The sequence below is a fragment of the Parus major genome, chromosome 11 (assembly GCF_001522545.3).
Source record: "Parus major isolate Abel chromosome 11, Parus_major1.1, whole genome shotgun sequence".
Classification (NCBI taxonomy): Eukaryota; Metazoa; Chordata; class Aves; order Passeriformes; family Paridae; genus Parus; species Parus major.
In genome coordinates this window covers 379,043-398,997 of record NC_031780.1, presented here as the reverse complement: position 1 = coordinate 398,997, position 19,955 = coordinate 379,043, and the positions used below count along the sequence as shown (strand labels likewise).

The 19,955-nt window shown below is 51.8% G+C and overlaps 1 protein-coding gene across 2 annotated transcripts in view; it reads left to right on the top strand.

Moving 5' to 3' along the window:
* The window catches only part of ZFHX3 (zinc finger homeobox 3), a 121,716-nt gene that overhangs the window by 33,929 nt on the left and 67,832 nt on the right, over positions 1-19,955 (top strand). For both annotated transcript variants that reach the window (XM_015639870.3, XM_015639869.3), the window contains exons 2-3: positions 4,169-6,906; positions 8,866-9,362. In XM_015639870.3, the coding sequence (XP_015495356.1) occupies positions 4,215-6,906; positions 8,866-9,362 (3,189 nt within the window). In that variant the 5' untranslated portion in view covers positions 4,169-4,214. The remainder of the gene's footprint in view (positions 1-4,168; positions 6,907-8,865; positions 9,363-19,955) is intronic.

Sequence of the window (19,955 nt, the reverse complement as noted above, 5' to 3'; positions counted from 1 at the left end):
GCCAGGTGCGGGGAGGCAGCACAGAAGGCTTTGATGCTCCAGATTTGTTGTGTCACCACTTCAGAGGGTCAGGGTGACTGCCTTGCAGCCCCTGCCTGGGCTCCTGCTCTTGTGAGCTTTGAGCATGCCTGTTCCCAGGGATCTCCAAGGTCCCTTCCCAAGCTATTCCGTGTTTCTATGACCACGAAGTTGAGTTGGCTGCTCGCTCACCTTTGGTATGTCCATCCCTAGTTTTCAGGCTGGAACAAGTGTCACCAAGTGCCATTGCTGAGACAGGAGCTTCTTGGCCGACCTGGACACCACACTTGCCAGCTATTTTCCTTCAGAGGGCGAGCAGAAGGCCAGGCTGAGCGTCTGAGCACACCCTTAGTCCTGTGCTGTCCTTGTCTTCCCCCAGCTCAGTCCTTCCTGGCTTTCCTGAGCCGCTGGCAGCCTGGAGCTGAGGGAGGGCCTGAGCGCTTCCCTGTGCCGTGCAGCTGGGCAGAGGGAGGGCAGCCTGCAGGGAGCAGGTCATGGCTGTGGGTGTAATGCATCTGCTTGTACCTTCTCCCTGTCCTCAGCGCCCTTTTTTCCATGGTGCCATGTGGGTCATTAGCCGAGGGAACAGTTTCTCACTGTCGCTTTCTCCTTTTGTTTTCCTCCTTCCTCATTGCTTCTAGTCTTGGTTTACTGCCAAACAGCCTCTTGTGAAAGGGCCGCCTAATTAACCCTGTGCTAATTAACAATTTAAAATTACACAGCACGGCTGTTCATATTTAATTCTCGGGAAGCCTGGGCAACAGCAGGAGCCCCCTCCTCCCTCCCGCTCCATCCCTGCTGCCCGCACTGCTTGCCAGTGTCCCCAGGGGAGGGAGCAGCCTGGTGCCGCGGGCTGGGGGTGCCCAGGAGCCCCAGCCTACCAGGGGTTGCAGGGTGTTGCTTCAGGACTGGCCTCTCCTTCCTTGGGGGAAGCATTGCTGGAAGATGGAATGTCTGTCCCTTTGAGGATGGGGCTGGAAGGAGATGACAGGGGGACACAGGGACTGACTCCACGTGTGTTTTGCATAGCATGACTGCAGGAAGGTGGCAGAGCGTGGGGCACACATTGTTGTGCTGTCACCTGCATCTGCCATCCAGGTGTAGCTGCCCTGTGGGCTGCCGTGGCACCACATCGGCTCCAAGGGACTTCAAGATGTGCTGGTGCTACGGGGAAGGGGCAAGAGCTGGCACAGGCAAGGTGGGCATGGCAGCGGTGGGATGTGAGACTGCAGAAAGGACCAGGAGAGCTCTTCTTTGCCACTGGGGCAGTGTGAGAGCACAGAGTCTCTGGCACTCAGGCTGTTCTCTCTGTAACTGGAGTTCATTGATTTTACGGGAAACCATGTTTACAGACAGAGTGCTGATCGACCTGACGAGTTGACTTCTGCCTCCTTAAGTAAGAACTACCTTTTCTTATTGACTGGCTGATAAACAGAGCAGAGAGGGCGGCAGGGGGAGCGAATGGGAGGTGTGGAGCACACCACTCTCTGTCCGTCTGAGCTCTCACACGCTGGGGCTGTCACCACACAGGTGGCCTAGGGGCAGTCCGGGTTGGTGGAAGACACAGGGCCCAATAGTGGACTAATAACTGCATTGTGCTCCTGCTTGGGACCCAGTTTGCTTTAGCAAGGAAATTGCTGTTACCAGTTTAAAGAGATGATTCCTGAAGTTTCTGTGTGCATAGAAACAAGTATTTTTGTGCCTCGTGCTCCCTTCAGGACCAGCTGTGATAGTGACTGAACCATCAGAAGAGCTTGGGCTTGTGCAGGGGCTCAGCCTGTGTCCTGGGCTTGGGCTGGCCGCTTTGGCTCTGGGTTTTTCTACGTGCCCTGTCAGGACTCTTCTGTGTTGAGAAAAGGGAGAGGAGAGAAGATGCCTTTGGCATAGCACATCTTGAGCTGGTTAACTTGGAGTGAGTGGGGGAGAGCTGTTAAAGCAAGCCAAGGCAGAAAAGCCCACCAATTAATTGGAGCATGCGGGTCTGCCTGGCCGGGCCGGGCCAGGAGAGAGATTGGCTTTCCTGTCAATAAACAAGTCCCCAGTGCAGCATCAAAGCTGCAGTCCTTTATCAATCGCGGCCTCCTCTTCCCGCATGTTCCTGTAACTTACCAAGCATTTATTACATTGATTTTCCAATCAGGCTGTTAACCCTCCCGCCCCTCCAGCTCTGCTAACCCTTCCAGCCTGGCTGTCAGTCAGGCATCTCCTGCCAGTCAGCAGCTCTTGATGGCAGAGCTGGACCCCGGCTGTGTCTCACCTGGCTGCGTGTCCCGGGAGCTGGCTGTGCCGGCGCGCACAGTGCTCCGTGTATGAAAGAATTGGCAGGGTGTTGTCATTGCATGTTGTGCTTTGAAGTCCGCATTGATATTCCTAAAACTTCACTTGGCAAAACTATGAGGCTTATGGAGTTTCTTTTTCCTCATTTCCCCCGAATGACTCTGTTCTGGTTTAATATGGATTGCAGTTGCCAGTGCAGAAGTAGCAGCGGAAAGGGAGAGTAGGCATGTTGTGGGAAGGTGAATGTGCAGCCTCAACACAGAGGGATTTGGGATCAGTGATCCAGGGTAGGAGCTGGTGCAGTAGGAGCCATTACGTGGCTGGAGCATATTTTGGGCTAGGGGAACAAAACTGACTAAGAACCCAGAGCCTTTTGGCAGCAGGATTCTGCTTGTCCTTGTTCTGCTCCGTACGCCAGATTACCATTACTGCAGAGCAAATCCCTGTTTATTCCCAGTGCAACTGCAGAGGCAGCTGTGTATGGCATAGAAACCAGGGAAGGTGAGACTGGAGGTGCTGTGGAGTAATGTTGTGTGTGATCACACTGGGTGGTGTCTCCATTGCACTGGCGTGTCCTTGTGCAGGCGTCCTTGCACATGGGCTTTGAGACTATGACTTTGCTTTCAGTGGTAGTTGTAAATGCTTTTCCTTCAAGCTTTAACAGAAGTCAAATGTAAAAAGAAAGTACGAACACATTAGAGAAACCAGTGGAAATGTGGATGGCTTTGTGTGGTAAAGGAAAATATAAACTGGGAAATAGTGAAACCGGAAAAAAAAAATGCTGATTGTCACTCCGTTTTCCTTTTCTTGAACTAATTCACACACTGCTGCTGTGGCATGTCGCTGCCTTTGCAATTGGTCCTGTCTTCTCTGGCAGGTTTCCAGTTCTCTTCACACTTTCTGTATGAGCTGGAGAGGGCTCCATTAGGATTGCAGGACTCCTTTAGGATTGCAGTACTGGAGTCGTTGGCCAGATGCAGCAAAAAGGGTCACGATGACAGGGGGCCCTGGATGTTGGCCATGGTCAGTAGCCCAGGCCTGCTGGCTGCCTGGCACTTTGTGGAATCCTCCAGTCACGTTGCTTTGGTGGAATGGTAGTGGGAAGGGTGTTCTCCTCTTCCAGGACCTGCACCCACCATTTGTCTCCAGGGATGAGAGGAAGCAATCTGTGCACAGACGCTGTGCCCTGCAGGATCTCTGAGAGGTTCCTGGAGCATGGTGGGCTGACTGCTTTCCAATCCCCAGGATGCACCCTTGTCAGAGCTGGAATTTCCTGTTTGGTTTCTCTCCTGACATCTCTCTGTTTAAGCTCTGTCCGGAACAGAGCAGTTACATCTCCTGTTACGCCAAAATCGCTGTGAGTTGCTCTGGGTCTCACACTGGGGTGCACATTTGGGAGTCCCGGGTCTGTGCTTCACAAGCCATTACAGAAGGGTAACAGCCAGAAAAACAGCATCTGCCTTAGGGGGAGCCAGAGAATATGAGTTTTACCAAGTTGTAAAGCCACAGAACTGTTGTTGTCATCTCTTGTTGCTGTCACAAACTTTCCCATGATGGTTTGTTTTCTGAAGACCCAAGGCCTTGAGGATGACAGTGCAGGTGCTACAATCTTCCTGCTGGCTCCCTTTAGAAAAGACTTTAAGGAGGTTTTTGCCACCTTCCAGGCCCCTTCAGTTTGCCTCTCGTGTTGCTGCTGCCAGCGTTTCCATTGCTCCTTCCCAGTAGTGCCTTCCCCAGGGCTGGGCTGCCTGTCCCCGGAGCCCGTCTCGGTGCAGCAGCCCCCACGCTGGTCAGCAGGGTCAGCAGCCCTTGGTGGGGTCTCTGCAGGAGCATCGTGACTCACCCGCCTCTCTCCTTCTCTCCCCATCCGCAGGTCGGAGCCGTACCGGGTGCAATGAGCGCTCCGTGCCGGCCCTGCCATGGAAGGCTGTGACTCGCCCGTCATCCCCGGGAAGGACAATGGGTGCGGCATTCCTCAGCACCAGCAATGGACTGATCTCAACAGCGCCCACCTCCCTGACCCGGCCGGCAGCATGGAGCAGCCCGCGGCGGAGAGCTGCGGCCCCCTGGACAGCCTGAGGGTGCCGTTCCCCGAGCGCGTCCCCGAGAGCAGCGCGGCGGGTGCCGAGCCCGCGGGCGAGGAGGTGAGCTGCGGGCAGTGCGCGGCCTCCTTCGCCGGCCTGCAGAGCTACATGGAGCACCGCTGTGCCGGCACCCGCCCGCCCCCGCCGCTGCGGGGGGAGAGCGGGAGCGACAGCAGCGAGGACGGCGAGGAGGAGAGCGACGTGGAGAACCTGGCCGGCGAGATCGTCTACCAGCCCGACGGCTCGGCCTACATCGTGGAGAGCCTCAGCCAGCTGGTGCAGAGCGGGGCTGCCGGCGGCAGCGGGACTCTCCCCTCGCTGCTCCCGAACTCTCTGCCCAAGCAGGGAGAGCCCTCTGCTGCCGCTCCCGTCTACCCACAGATCATCAACACTTTCCACATAGCCTCATCCTTCGGGAAGTGGTTTGAGGGCTCAGACCAGGCCTTCCCGAATACCTCAGCCCTGGCGGGCATCAGCCCCGTCCTGCACAGCTTCCGCGTCTTCGATGTGCGACACAAAAGCAACAAGGATTACCTGAACAGCGACGGTTCTGCCAAAAGCTCCTGCGTATCCAAAGATGTTCCCAACAATGTGGACCTGTCCAAATTCGATGGCTTTGTGCTCTATGGGAAGAGGAAGCCCATTCTGATGTGTTTCTTGTGCAAGCTCTCCTTTGGGTATGTCCGCTCGTTCGTGACCCATGCCGTGCACGACCACCGAATGACTCTGAGTGAGGAGGAGCGGAAAATTCTTAGCAATAAGAACATCTCCGCTATCATCCAAGGGATAGGCAAAGACAAGGAACCCCTTGTCAGCTTTCTGGAACCAAAAAACAAAACCTTTCAGCACCCTCTTGTTTCCGCAGCTAACCTCATAGGCCCTGGACACAGTTTTTATGGTAAATTCAGTGGCATTTGCATGGAAGGTGAGCAGGCCCTCCAGGCCGGGGCGGCCGGTGGAGCTGAGCCACCGCCGGCAGCGGGTGTCCTTGCCCCCAGTGCACTCCTCAACCTGGGTGGGCTGACCAGCTCAGCTCTGAAGACTCCCATTACCTCAGTCCCCCTGGGCCCGCTGGCTTCCAGTCCCACCAAATCCTCGGAGGGGAAGGACCCTGGGGTGGCAGGGGGGGAGAAACAAGAGGGGGACGACCAGGACAGCCTCTCAGAAAAGGTGGAGCCAGCCGAGGAGGTGGAAGAGGAGGAGGAGGAGGATGTGGAAGAGGAGGAAGAGGAAGAGGAAGAGGAGGAAGAGGAAGAAGATGAGGATGATGAGGGTTGCAAAGGACTATTTCCAAACGAGTTGGAGGATGAACTGGAAGACCGGCCCCAGGAGGATGTTGGGGCTGTGGCAGGCAGTGGCAGCAGCAAAAAGGACCTTGCTCTCTCAAACCAAAGCATTTCTAACTCTCCCTTAATGCCTAACGTGCTCCAGACCCTGTCACGGGGCACGGCTTCTACTAGTTCTAATTCTGCTTCTTCCTTTGTCTTTGATGGTGCAAACAGGAGGAATCACTTAAGCTTTAACAATGAGGGTGGCGGAGCCAGTGTGGCCGAGGGCAGCAGGAGGCTGGACTTCATCGATGAAAGTGCCAATAAAGACAATGCCACAGCACCAGAACCAAATGAGAGTGCAGAGGGCGAGGACGGGAGCTACATCTCCCATCACCAGCATGCTGGCCCCCTCTGTGAACTTGGGGGTGGGGAGTGCCCCTCGGGGAGCGGCGTGGAGTGCCCAAAGTGCGACACGGTCCTGGGCTCCTCGCGGTCGCTGGGTGGCCACATGACTATGATGCATTCTCGCAACTCATGTAAGACACTCAAGTGTCCCAAGTGCAATTGGCACTACAAGTACCAGCAGACGCTTGAGGCGCACATGAAGGAGAAACATCCTGAGCCAGGTGGCTCCTGCGTCTACTGCAAGAGCGGGCAGCCGCACCCACGGCTGGCGCGGGGCGAGAGCTACACCTGTGGTTACAAGCCCTTCCGCTGCGAGGTCTGTAACTACTCCACAACTACCAAAGGCAACCTCAGTATTCATATGCAGTCTGACAAGCATCTCAACAACATGCAGAACCTGCAGAACGGAGGGGGAGAGCAAGTCTTCAGCCACACGGCGGGGGCAGCGGCGGCAGCGGCTGCTGCTGCGGCAGCCGCTGCCGCCAACATCGGTAGCACCTGCGGGGCTCCCTCCCCCACCAAACCAAAAACCAAACCTACGTGGCGCTGCGAGGTGTGCGACTATGAGACCAATGTAGCTAGAAACCTTCGGATTCACATGACCAGTGAGAAGCACATGCACAATATGATGCTGCTTCAGCAAAACATGTCCCAAATCCAGCATAACCGGCACCTAGGCCTCGGCAGCCTGCCGTCCCCCGCTGAGGCCGAGCTCTACCAGTATTACCTGGCACAGAACATGAACCTTCCCAACCTGAAGATGGACAGCACTTCCTCAGATGCACAGTTCATGATGGGGGGGTTCCAGCTCGATCCCACCAACCCCATGGCAACGATGGCTCCATCTCTAGGTGAGGCTGAAGGGGTTTCCAGCATGTTCACGCGAGAGAGCCAGCAAAGGGATCTGGCACTGTGGCCCCATGAGCTGCCTTTGTGTGGTGGTCAAGGATGGAGGCTGCGCAGTGCAGGTTTCTCATCTGTGTTCACCCAGAGCAGTTTTTCCCTCATCTTGTGGCTTTTCTAGTAACATTTTCCAGGAGTTTTCATAGGGAGTTAATGGAACAGCAGACACGGGTTACAGATGCCATGGCACTGAATGTTCTTCCTCATTGTGGAAAGCATCCTAACTACAGTGTTTCATGAGAACTTGTCCTGGGTTTGGTGAGGAATGGGAGTAGTTTGGTGGATATCTTTGAGAGAGGGTGCAATCACCTGCTGGCACTCCCAAAGGCAGGTGTATTTGTTCGGGGTTGGTTTGTTCCACGCTGTGTTGCCTTGAGAAGACAAGGTAAGCAGGTTTGAGGGGAGTGGAAGGGGTGGTGTTCCTCTGCTGCCAGTGACGGGCTGGATTGGGTGGATGGGATTGGAGGCTTTTGAAGCTCAGAGCCTCTCCTTACTGAAGCGCGGGGCAGTTGTGATAAGTTGGGAGTGTTTTACCTGAAGCTCCTAAAGTAAATGACAGAGCCTCGGATGTCCATGAGTTGCCTGGAGAGCAGTTTGTGAACTGTGCACTTGATGGCTGCAAATCTCACACTGAGGGTTGCAGAGGGAAGCCCTGCCTGTGTTAATAAGCACTTGACACCGGGTTGGCCCTTCTGACTCGGATACAAACATCGTGAGCTTTGCGAGAAGTGAAGCAGATCTTTCCCATTCGTACGCTTTGGTCCAAACTGAGCAGAACATTAATAATTTAGAAGAGTCTGCTTTGGGGTTTTTCCTGCATGGTGAGATCAGGAAAGAGTGTCTTAAAGAGCATTTGCTTCTCAGCAAATAAGTTGCAACATAGGAAATAAAAAGTTAAGGAAATAACATCTCTATTTGATTAACTGAGGAATTGTTTACCTGGTTCCTTTCGTAGGATTGTTAAGCTGAGCTGTGACAGGTAAAATATCAAAAAACTGTAAAAAGAGTATAAATGTCCTAAAAACAGAAAAGGAGAGCCAAGTGGCACGGGGGACCTGGTTTGCCTTTGTGCTTATTCAGAGTTTCTCTGTCTGCATCTCAGATGCTCCGGTGTGAGCAGGAGCCTGTTTTGCTCAGTAGCTGTGAGTGAGCACAGTTGAGCTCTGGTTTGTGGTTTGAAGAGTTGGCCTGACAAACACAGCATCCTCCTGGCTCTCCTTGACATGCTCTCGCATTCTCTTTATTTGTTGTCAAAACTATCTTTAGAAGATCCTTCACCATTTTGAACTCTTGGACAAGAGAAGAGATGTAACAGTGCAGAAGTGGCACTTCTCAGGTTGTTTCTGTCCATGCCATGTTCTGCAGTGTTGCCAGCTTATGATGGCAGTGTGGTGATCTCCCTGTGATGTGGTCATCACCTGGGCTTGTGACAGTTAACCTTTGCTTTATGTGGTAGGGACTGTGCTTACCTGCTGCATGAGGTAGCGTTTGCTTCTCCAGGGAGGCAAGAAAAAACAGAATGAAGTGTTAATGCTGTTCTTGAAATAGCTGCAGAAACTTTCAGTGTGGTGCTATGGAACTCATCCTCTCAAGGTCTGTAGGGTTTTTCTTGCCACCCGTGATGGGCAGAGGGCTGGACGATCCTTCAGCAAGAGGGAGCAAGGGTGACAGTAGTAGTTCCCAGCCTTCTGTGCTGCTCTGCAATAGCTTTTTTCTTCAGCTTTGTTGCAGACCAGCCACACAGAGGAATGGGCTACAGGAGACACACGGCTGCATGTGGTCTCACTGTGTGTTTGTGGGTACACAGGTGGCACTTGGGTGGGAGCAGCTTATGTTCTGCTCTGTGTTTATCTTCTGGCAAGAATTCAGCTTTTCTGACCTCTTCTTCCCCTTTTTCCTTTGTGCAGTGGGTGGCGAGATCCCGCTGGACATGCGGTTGGGTGGTGGACAGCTGGTGTCTGAGGAGCTGATGAACTTGGGTGAAAGTTTCACACAAACGAATGACCCATCGCTGAAGCTCTTCCAGTGCGCTGTGTGCAACAAGTTCACTACAGATAATTTGGACATGCTGGGCCTCCACATGAATGTGGAGCGAAGCCTCCCTGAGGACGAGTGGAAGGCGGTGATGGGGGACTCGTACCAGTGCAAGCTGTGCCGCTACAACACACAGCTCAAGGCTAACTTCCAGCTCCACTGTAAGACGGACAAGCATGTGCAGAAATACCAGCTGGTGGCACATATCAAGGAGGGGGGCAAAGCCAACGAATGGAGGCTCAAGTGCGTGGCCATTGGGAACCCAGTCCATCTGAAATGCAACGCGTGCGACTACTACACCAACAGTCTGGAGAAGCTACGTCTTCACACCGTGAACTCGAGACACGAGGCCAGCCTGAAGCTCTACAAGGTAGGAGTTGGTTTTGCTTCATCTTCTTTCATTTTCCAAGGAAAATCTATGTTGAACCACAATGGATTGTGACCCTTTGGAGATGAGCTGCTGAGAACTCTCCATTGGCACCCACTCTCACTTCATGCTGCAGCTCTTCAGCCTGTGTTCTGTTAGTGACTGGCTGTGCAGGCTTCAGGCCAGTAGACGTTCACACCACAGTGCTTTAGAGGGGGCTTGTGTGTCTCATGGCACTGCAGCTGTGATACTCTGCACAGAAATTGAACAATCACTGTTAGAAAAGTTGTGCAAGGAGACATTTGCCTGTATTTTGCTGGCTCTCTCCCATACGGGTTTGTCACTGTGTCACCTGAAGGCGTTTGTTGTGGTCGGTGTGCTGGTCTGGCAGCGGGCGGAGGGGCCGTGGCTGTGGTGCTGCTGTGCTCGCTGTACTCCCAGCTGTGTGCTGTGCTCCCATCAGTGCTGGGATCTGTGAGCAAAGCACTGCTGGGTGCCAGGGAGGAGGCTGGGAGAGGAGCCCCGCGTGTGCTGTGCCGGGGACACCGCGTGTGCTGTGCCGGGGACACCGCGAGTTTTCATCCACAGTGGAATTGGGCTGGCACCCCCATCTTGTTGTCTTTACTTCTCCCACCCTCCTCGTTCTGTGTTGTCTTTATAACCCTTATGACCATCTTCTCTTTCCTGTCTCATTCGTCTCATCCCCAGCCCCCTCCCTTGCTGGCCCGAGCCCTGTGGGCTGTAACCCAAGAGGAGCTCCGGATACAGTAAATAGTCCTTTCACTCGTGCAGCAGAATTGCTCCAGACGTTTCTATTGATTTTCACTGGACTTAAAGCTTCACCTTTTTCTCTAATCATCCCATAATAGCTTTAGTATGAACAATCAGGTACGAATTGCCATAAATCTCAGCAGCCGCATCCCCTCTATTCACACGTGCTCTCCCGCTCATTGTCTGCTCATTCCTCACTGGTTTTTTATATTCTTTCTGTCCTCATCCTCTTCTTCCTGCTTTCCCCCAAATGTGCGGAGATTTCTTTATATACACACAGTGTACCTTGCGCTTTTTAATTATTTCTTTGGAAACTTTTCTTTATGTAATGGGAATTTGAGACCTGACATTGAGCTCTGTAGCACCCACCCACATCACAGTGTAGCCATATTTTCAAAACTCCTGGATTTTTCCTAGGAATTAACAGTTCCAGCAAATTCAGGGAGGAAGGTGATTACCAGGAGCATCATACAAAGATTACCTTGAGCTGTGGTTGTTGGACCTACCTGGAACTGGTGGGGAGCTGCTCTGAGCTCATTGTTGAGGCCAGGAGGGCTGTGACAGCAATTATTCCATCTTGAGCTGGGATCCAGTCTCATCCAGCAGAGTCTGGCTCTGGATGCAATGGGGTCTGCACATACACCTCTGCTGTCTGGTGTGCAGGAGACCTGAGGGAGTTATGCAGCTTGGTAACTGGGGACAGGAGAGTGCCCATGAGACTTCAGGAGCCCTGAGAGAACTGAATCGCCTCTGTGGAGGCCAGTTTGGGGTACAAGAGTGTTGTTTGAAAGCTGTATTATGATTTTTTTGTGCATAATACTGCTTTTTTGAGTATACGTTGCAAAGCTTTAAAGTTTTCTTTATTCAGGGCCTGCATCTAAAATGTGTTCCAGTGGGGAAAAACCATTGGGGCACTAGAGTTCTCTCACTGAGGGGAAAGAAAAGGGGAAAAAATAGAAGAAAGGGAAAAAAAAATCCCACCAGCATCAGGGGACAGGCATAGGTTCTCGTAATAAAGATTCCTAGGATGCTTGCCTTGGGCAGGCTAAGAGGAATTGTCAGTTTTCAGGTTTGTGAGAGCCCTGGGCACTCTCAGCGCTGCTGCAGCCCTGTGTTGCCTCTGACACAGCAGCAGTGAAACACCAGCTGAAGGAGAACATGTTTCACAGTAATGGATTCCTTTGGAATGCTCCATATATTGGCCTTCAAGTATGGCTGGCGAAAGCTTGGAGCAGAGATTAGTGTCTGGCTGGATTCACCAGTCAGACCAGTGTCTTGCTTCAGCATAGGTGGAATCAGGGATTGATTTAATGGAAAGGGCTCTCTCTGGATGAGGCATGGATCAGACAACTCCAGCACAGCTCTGTGGTCCTTGGAGCAGCTGTAATGCCATCTCTGCTGATAGCTGAAGGGATGCAGTGGCAGTGGGGGAGTTCACAGAATGGTTTCTCTTCTCTCAGGCCTTGGTGTGGTCTGCAGTAAATTGAGATTGATTGGATGTTATTTTTCCTCTTGCTAATGTAATCCATTAGCCTGGCACATGCATAATCAGTTTAGAGCACAGTTAACTGGATGTAATCGAGTTCTTCCCTGCCTGCTGGAGAAAATCCTCTCCAGATGCTGCTGGGTGAGAGCACACACTGGGCTTATCACACACAATCCTCCTTATTCTGCTGCTTTTGCCATTTTTTTCCTAAATCACATGTTATTGGCTGCTTGCATTGCCCAAGTGCCACTTCTGTCAGTGTTACTTGCTGCCAGAAAATGTGATCTGGAGACACTGTCAGTCCACAGTCGGGTGAGCCTTTTAGTCTTCTCCTGCAACACTCCCCGTGCCAGGGGAGGAGGTCTGGTCTTCTGCTGCCATCTTCGTCCTGTGCTCTGCAACAGCTTCTATCAGGCCTCTTCCCATCAGGGGTAAGGGGAGAGGAATGGCAAAAAACTGCAAGGCTCTGGTAACCTTTCCTTTATTCCTGTGTACTCCCAATTCCTTGCTGTCCCCCTAAAACTGTGTGATTAAAGTGGAAATGCTGTTGTGTGTCTGGCATTGCTGGGGGAGCGTCTCCGGTGGCTGCAGACCGCCTTGGGTGACTGAGGGGGTTTAGATCCCAAAGAACTCCCTGGAAAGCAAGAGCTCCTTTGGCAATGCGTGCCATTACGTTCTTGAGACACATGTTGTGGCTTGAGGTAGATGATGGGTTTGAAGACCCTTCCTCCCGTTGCTGGGGCACGGTGTGGCCTGGGCTGGGGGACAGGTGGCTGAGCAGAGACAAGAGGCTTGTCTCCTCGTGACTGCAGGGCTTGAGCAGAGCTGGGAGCAGGGCTGCAGCGTTCCACACATCTGGAAGAGGTTGGGCACAAGCTCCCAGCCTCTACTGCACAGGTGGAGTTTCCAGAAGGAATTAATCTGCTTGAGAAAGAGCCAGGTTTGGACATTTCCTACAACTTCCTGACAATCTCTAGTTCAGAATGTGCAGCTCAGAAGTTTAAACAAAGAACTACTGAAGAAACACGCTGCTGGCCAGACTTCCAGCAAGTGCCTTCAATAAGTTCATTCAGTGTCTTCCTTTTCAGTGTTTCCAAGTGCTGAGTTCACTTTTTTTTAGGGAATAGGGAGTCTGAAGGAGAGGGTTTGGGTTACATGGTGCCATGCATAGAGGCTCTTTGTTAGCTAGAGATGCAGAATGTGCAGGAAAATCACTCTAATATCTGTGCTGGTGGTGCTAGTGGTGATGAAAGTGTGGATCTGTGCTGACTGGGACAGAAGTGAAGCTGGCCTGTGGGAAGGGAAGGAGGATGTGCAGCTGCAGACCCAGCAGAAGGCCTCAGTTCCACCATGGAGCAGCATTGGCCCATCGTGCCTCTCCCAAAGGAGCTTGTGTCTCCTTTGCCCATCACAGGATTCTCAAAGAAACTTGTTGGAAAATCCCAAAAAAGTTTTAATCCCAGAGGATGCGTGGAATAAATGAGATGTAGTTACAGAATGATGGTGGTGATGATGATGATGTATTCAAATTTAGTGTCATTCCATAATAGAGCCAGGCAAAGAATACCTTCTGTAATAGTAGCTAACTTTGAAGTTAAAATTATGTGAAAATGGGTGAGCTACTGTTGGATACAGTAAAGGGTGTGATGTGTGTGGATCACAGAGGAGTTACCAAAAAGCACCTTAGGTGCTTGTGTTAAATGTAACAAGCCCTGAGAAAACAGAGCAGGGAGGGAAACCTGGCCAAAGTCCACAGAAAGTCCAATGTGATCAAATAGGAAAGTATTACATGTGGAGGCAGGGGAAGAGAAGGCCTGTGTCACAGGGAGGGGAAGGAGGAGAGAATTCTTCCCGTGTGTTTAAGAGCAGAATTGAAAGGTACCTCTGTAGGAAGGATAAATCCTGAGGGGTGGCCTCATGCAGAGGAGCCATGAAGGAAAAACTCACAGGACTCTGCTCTGAAAAGTTCTGGAGGAGCCCCACAGGAGGGGGCAGAGGCTCCTGGCAAAAGTGTGGGCCAGAAACTGCAAAGCATTAAGTCAGCAAATTGACAGAAACTGTAAAAGGAGGCATATGCATTAGGAAGGGGAAAAGCAGACTTTTGGAAGAGAGGTTCTTGCAGCACTGCCAGTTAGAAGGAGGCAGCCAGGCTACAGGCAGGGCTGATCCCTAGGGACGGGGCATCCCCAGGCTCTTTGATAAGATTCTTCATGAACAAACTGGGGAAGAGGTCTGGGCAGGGCTAGGGAGGTGAAGGATGAGAAACAGAAGGTAAAATAAAAACTAACTTTCCACAATGGAGAAAAAGGATAGGAAACATACAGGGTGGTTTCTCTGTTCATAAGTGATCCAAAAACAGACTTAAAAACAAGCTTAAAAATAAGCTATAAGATAAAAATAGTGGACCACTTCGATGTAAAGCTGTGACAGTTGCAGATGAACTTTACAAGATGAGGTGATTTCACAGGAAATGATTGATGGAATTTGGTGTCACAGAGGGATGGGGGGCAGACAACCCTACTGGAGGGGAGGAGGGGCTAGGCATCCTGCTTCCCCACATGTGAAAAAAAAACAAAAAAAAAAAAGGGAGGGGGGTTAAAGTTTTTCTTCCGGCAAGCAAGATGTGGAATTGTTGCCAATCTCTTTGAAGACATTGCCTCAATGATGAGTGGGAAGCAGAAGGGTAAGGGGGATAATACATGAACTGTGTAAATCCTCGCTTTGTCTGAGGGTTCAATACTGTGTTCAGTTTAGGTTGTTTGTCTTAGGAAGGCTTAAAAAACCCCCTAGAATATACCAGTGAAAGTTGTGGGAATGGCAGATGGCTGGAATGACTTGGGTGAAGACCATTGTCCTTGGAGTTGGCTTGACACTGGAGTCCAGGGTGGAGGAGAATTTGGGAATTTTATCAATTTCAGTGCTCTGGAAATTGCTGGTTTAATAAAATACTGCTGCATTTGGATTGGTGTGTTAGTCTCGCCATAATTCTGCAGTAAGGTCAAGCTGAGAGCCTTGTCATCCCATCACAGGAGATGTTCCCTGTAGGAAAGCTCTGGGGACCAGCGCAGGGACCTGCTGGAGAGCTCCGTTTGGAGCTGCCAGAAGCTGGGCTGATTCAGTTCTGAAATACCTAGGTGATGGCGTGGGCAAAAGGAGATGTGTTTAGGTTTTGATTTTTATCACAAACTTCCTCCCATCTCTGCCTTTTAAGGTTCTTGGAGTAAGGTTGCTCACAGAAAGTCTGTTGTGCTGATTAGGAGATTTAGAGCTCTGTTAACCTTTGATTTACTCGCTGTCTGCCTTCAGTGTGTTTTGGCTTTATTTTTGCACGTTTATCTCTTGGAATACAGATGCAGCATCAGAGCTCTGAATTACACTCTTGAGCAACACAAATTGTGCCTGAAGCCCATTTAAATTACCGCATATGAGGGACTTTGAGCTGATTTCCTGCAAGGTTTAAGACAAATTCCAGTGGCAGCTTCACAAGGGAAAAAAATACTCATTTAAATCTCCCTACACGGTTGTTTTTTAAGATGGTCTCCAAAACCTTTAATTCAAATCTGCATCCTCTGGTCTTGGACAAACTCATAATGAAGGGAGGTTATGACCTGCCAGTGTGAGAAGGACAGACCCTTAGGAGCCAGTCCTTTTGGTCCTGTTGGGATTGACGAGTCTTTTGCTATAAAAAGCTCCCGGTATCAGTTTAACCCTTTGAGACACCTCCCTCATGGGGTTGCACGTGCCTCTTAGTGACAGATTTCTCCGTGGTGTCACCCTGGCATTAAAAGACACCTTTACCTTCCTTTAGGTATTGAATACCAAAGTCTGTTAGTACAGGATCACAGAACTTTTTCTTTCTCTGCACTGCTTCTTGAAAGGGTTGGAATCAGAACTGCTGAGAGCACACAGCGTTGCTTGCTCTATGTTTTATTTATGGGCCTCTGTCACTTAGGTTTTTCTCTCAAGTTTTCCAGTAAGTGCTGAGCCATGTGCAGCCAGCAGCTTAGTAAAGAAACCACCCTATAAAAGCAACGTAAATAACAAAGGAGTGAGAGTGCAGCTGGAGCAGGAGCCCTGGTCGCACAGCAGGAGCCAGGAGCTCCCCAGAACATGGAGCTAAAACCCCTTGGTCAAATAGGGTTTAGAATTCAAAACATTGGTGAGGATGGGCTACAAAACCCAACTAAACAAACCAAATACAAGGAAAAAAATCAAGCAGAAAAACACCTTGTCAAGCTTTATCCTAATCCATAAAAGCTTAGTTTTTTTTTCCTGGCTTCTGTAGCAGCTCGTGGGCAGAGCAGCAGGAGTGGGTCTTGGCTTTCCCTGTTCACCCAGAGCTGTGGGTCAGCAGGGAAAGAGGCTCAGCACAGGATGGGGGGAGGGTCTTCCAAAGCTGCTCTCAACCTCAGGTGTCATCACATTGATGGAGTGTCAGTGTGCATCTCACCCTTTCCTGTGCATGATGCCAGGTCTGTCTGTGTTTATGGTTCATTCTTTTATCCTGGTAATTTTGGAACATGCGAATGAGTATTTAAGTTTCCAAGCATGAGTTTTTCCCATGTCAGGTGGTGGTGGTGTTGGGATGTTCAGGGAGAGGACAGAGTGGTTCTGGCCACAGCTTTGGTGCAGGTTGGCTGGCAGGCTCTGGCTGGCAGTGGCCCACTATCCCTCCTGTGCTGGTGTGAGAGGTCGCTGCTCTGCAGAGGAGAACGTGGAGGGAGAGATGCTGGTCCAGATCCAAAAGACTGGCATTGTCTTCTGGGCGACCAGCCGCTGTGAGCAGAGGGGTGGGCATCCACTTAGGCTCCTGCCTGCAGCTTCAGCCCTGCTGTGGGAAGCTGGAGTCAGGAGACCTGAGAAGATGCCTGTTCAGGACAGGTAATGGGCCTGTTGTGGCATTATCCAGCTGGTTCTGGGGTCTTATACCAATATAGTTGTCAGGATCTTACCACAGCATGTGTGTCAGGGTGTTCTCCCCACATCCTGCGCACACTCAACACACGCAGTTGAAGGTGAGGTTGGTAGGACTGGAACAAGTCAGGAGGTGGAGGAGCTGGGACACAGTTTGGTGTGAGGCTAAAGCAGACAAGTGGCACTGCAGCACAGGGCTCAAAGCCTGTGCTAAGGAGCTGTGCTTGAGTAGCTCCCCCTGAGCCTGCCCTTCGTTATCCCAAAGGTTGGCAGCTCATGGCCTCTTGTCCTGGGCTGGAACCCAGAGCTCAATCAGCATTTCAGTCTGTGTCTTGGGTCCAGCTGCCTGCACTTGATGGATTCCTCAACACAGGTAATGTGCCTCGAAGACCTCAGGATGCTCTTAGTACCTTTCCTAGTAGGGCAGGGTCAGGTTTTCAGTGCCTTGGGTTGCAGCCCTGGCCAAGCACCAGTTCTGCAGCTGAAGGCTCGCTGGCGACGACCTCATTAAATAATGGATGGGCATTCATTAGCATCCATCTCTGGCAGGGGCTGGTTTGAAGGCCAGGAAGGGGCCCACAAGGTGCTTTCCTCAGCCTGTTCTATGTGACCTGGCATGGACTGCTGGTTTCTGTTTGGCTGTGCCAGTGCACTGGGCTGCAGGACGCTGTGTCGTCCTTCTCCAGCTTTAGCTGAACTGTTCCTAAGGAAATTGTTGTAACAAAGTCCCCAGAATTGCTATGGAAGCAGCATGGGAGGTTCTGTGCTTGCTATCTCATAGAGAATTCATTAAATTACAATAAATAATGTATGCATGATACATAACTTAATACCATAATGGGCTTTTTCCCCTTCTTGCCAGTCGTAAAAATCCTGCTTCTGCACCGTGACGTGGGCAGCCAAGTTCTGCAAGTCAAATGAGGCAGTAAGTTACACTTGTGCAACAGGTTCTCTGGAAGTTGAGCCTTGGGGTGTGGTTGGACGGGCTGTGGTGAGCCTGGCTGCAGCTGTAGGGAGATCCTTGGCTCCAGGTAGCTTTGGCAGAGAGAAAAGGCTGGGTGCCTACAGCCCAGGGCTGCAGGGCAGAGCCCAGCACACTGTCCCCACCAGCATCCCTCTTGGTCTGCTTTAAAGCAGGGAGATACCTGCATTGGCCATCCCACCATTAGTGCAGTGCAGCACTTCCCAGGATCCTGGCTTTCCTCTTTGTCTTAGAGATTACCTCAGGGTTTCTGTGTTCTGCTGAGCTGGCTGTGGCTCAGGTAGAAGTGGCTGCTGTGGTCCCCCTTGTCAGCTCTGGGCTCACAGGCCAGGGAGGTGGGGAGCTGGTTGCAGGAGACAGAGATGTTCTGATTTAATTGGGGAGGATATAAATGCCTGACTTGTATCCTTGCCTTTCATCTCTGAGCAGAATGTGCTCAGGCTGATGGGCATTCCTGTTTGGGTTCCACCACACAGATGTTGCAGTTGGGGTTCTCTGACCCACTTATTGCCCCTCAGCTGACCTGTGGCCTCTGGGCTGTCTCCTGCCCCTCATTTGGGCAGTACAGCCCCATCTCACCCACTCTGCCCCTCCGAGTGCTCTGGGAAGGATGGATACAAAGAGAATCACCTGGGGAAGTTTCAGGCAGCAGTAACAAAGCCCGTCTCCACAGAGGGGAGGCTAATTACACAGCTAATTAATCCAACAGATGTCACTTTAAATGCCTGTTTCTTTGTGATTCTGTTGCACACATCATGCTGGTTAAACAGACTTCATGGACCCCGTTCAAAATGCCTGTGCAGGCTGCTGGGAGCTGCCAGGGAGACCCCAGGGTGTCCTGTTCCACAGGGAGGAGCAAGTCCCAGGCAGCCTGCTCTGGGCTGCACTGTGCACAGACTGCACATGGGGGAAATGCCATGTAATAGCTCTGTTGAGTTAAACTCTCTGAAATAGCAGCTGTGAGGATTGAAGGGGTTGTTTACATTCTTGCTGTGAGTACAGGGTTGAGGCAGAGGGGACCTCCTCCCACCACAGGGCTGGAGGCGAGGCAGAGGGGACTCCATCCTGCCTCATCAGCTCTGCTTGGCGTGAGGAAAGGAGAGGTAGAAATCTGAGCTGCTCTGGTGAGGTCAGCAGTTCAGACCCAAGGCGGTGGAGGGCAAAAAGTGCTATCTGTCTGTCTGTCTGTGTGGGGTGAATGTGGTCTGTCCGGTTCCTGCAGCATTGGGAGGGCTCCCTGCTCTGCCTCCTCATGGGGGAGGCAAAATGAACATTTCTTCAACATTGTGAGCAAATCTGCTCATGAAGGCACAGCTGTGGTGTATGGCTGGAGCAGCTCCATATCCTTGTGTGGAGCTAGTCCTGTGTGCTGGAATCAGTGGTCACTGTGTGACACTCTCGTGACACTTGTGTGACTCTCGTGTGTCACTGTGTGGCAGCTCTTGTCAAGCTCTGCTGAGACTCCCCCGTTCAGCATCTGGCTGTCAGCTGGGGGAATGGGGACAGCCGTGGCACCACAGTGGTGTCAGTGCTGGGGGTTTATCGGGATGCTGTGGTGTATTCCCCGCTTTGTGCAGTTCTGCAGGGTGTGAACACGTGTCCAGCACCTGAGGCCAGCCCTGCTGTGGTCAGGTTCCATATCACACTGCATGGCATGCCCCCAGGGAACACTGGGCTTGGGAAACATCCCACGTTCTGAGTCTCAGCTCTGCTGCCCTGGCCTTTTATTCTGCTTGGATACTAGTGGAGTCAGATGGTTCCCTGCATCTCACTGAGCAGATTCCCTCTGGACACAGCGGCCTCGTGCAGCACTTGGCTGCAGTGTGGGACCAGGGCCCCCAGCTGTGTGCTTAGGGGGAGCTGCTGGAATGCAAATGGAACCCCAGCACTCTGGAAATGCCCCATGAGAGAGTGCTGGAGGCAGTGGTTGAGCTGCCTGGTACAGCTGCCGGGGAAGAGCATCTTCCTGGGGTCTCAGCATCCTCGATGAGTCGCAGTTGGCGGCTTGATTCAGTGTAATGGATGTGTGCTCATTTCCCACAGCTGATGAGGATTATATCAGCTTGGTTTAACAGTCTCATTTGCTGCTCCCAGTGCACACTTGTTTTAATGCGTTTCAGTTAATGAGGTAGAAGAGAGAATGAGGTGTTACTGTTTATGTACAGACAGCGAGGCTGTGCCGAGGGCTCTGGAGCCCGGCAGTCCCTGCCCAGTGCTCTCCAAGGGACAGCATTAGCTGGCGTTTATAGAAAATTTATTGGCTGCGGTTTATCCAGGTAAAATTTCTCCCAGTGGTGCACGTTTCCCTCTCCTGCCTACCTTATGCTTTATTGCAGGCTACGAGACACGTTGCCAGCAGCCTGTCCGTGGGCAGGGGATGGCAGCGGGCCGAGGGCGCCGGCGTGGGGTATCACAAAACACCACGCCGTATTTGATGTGGGCA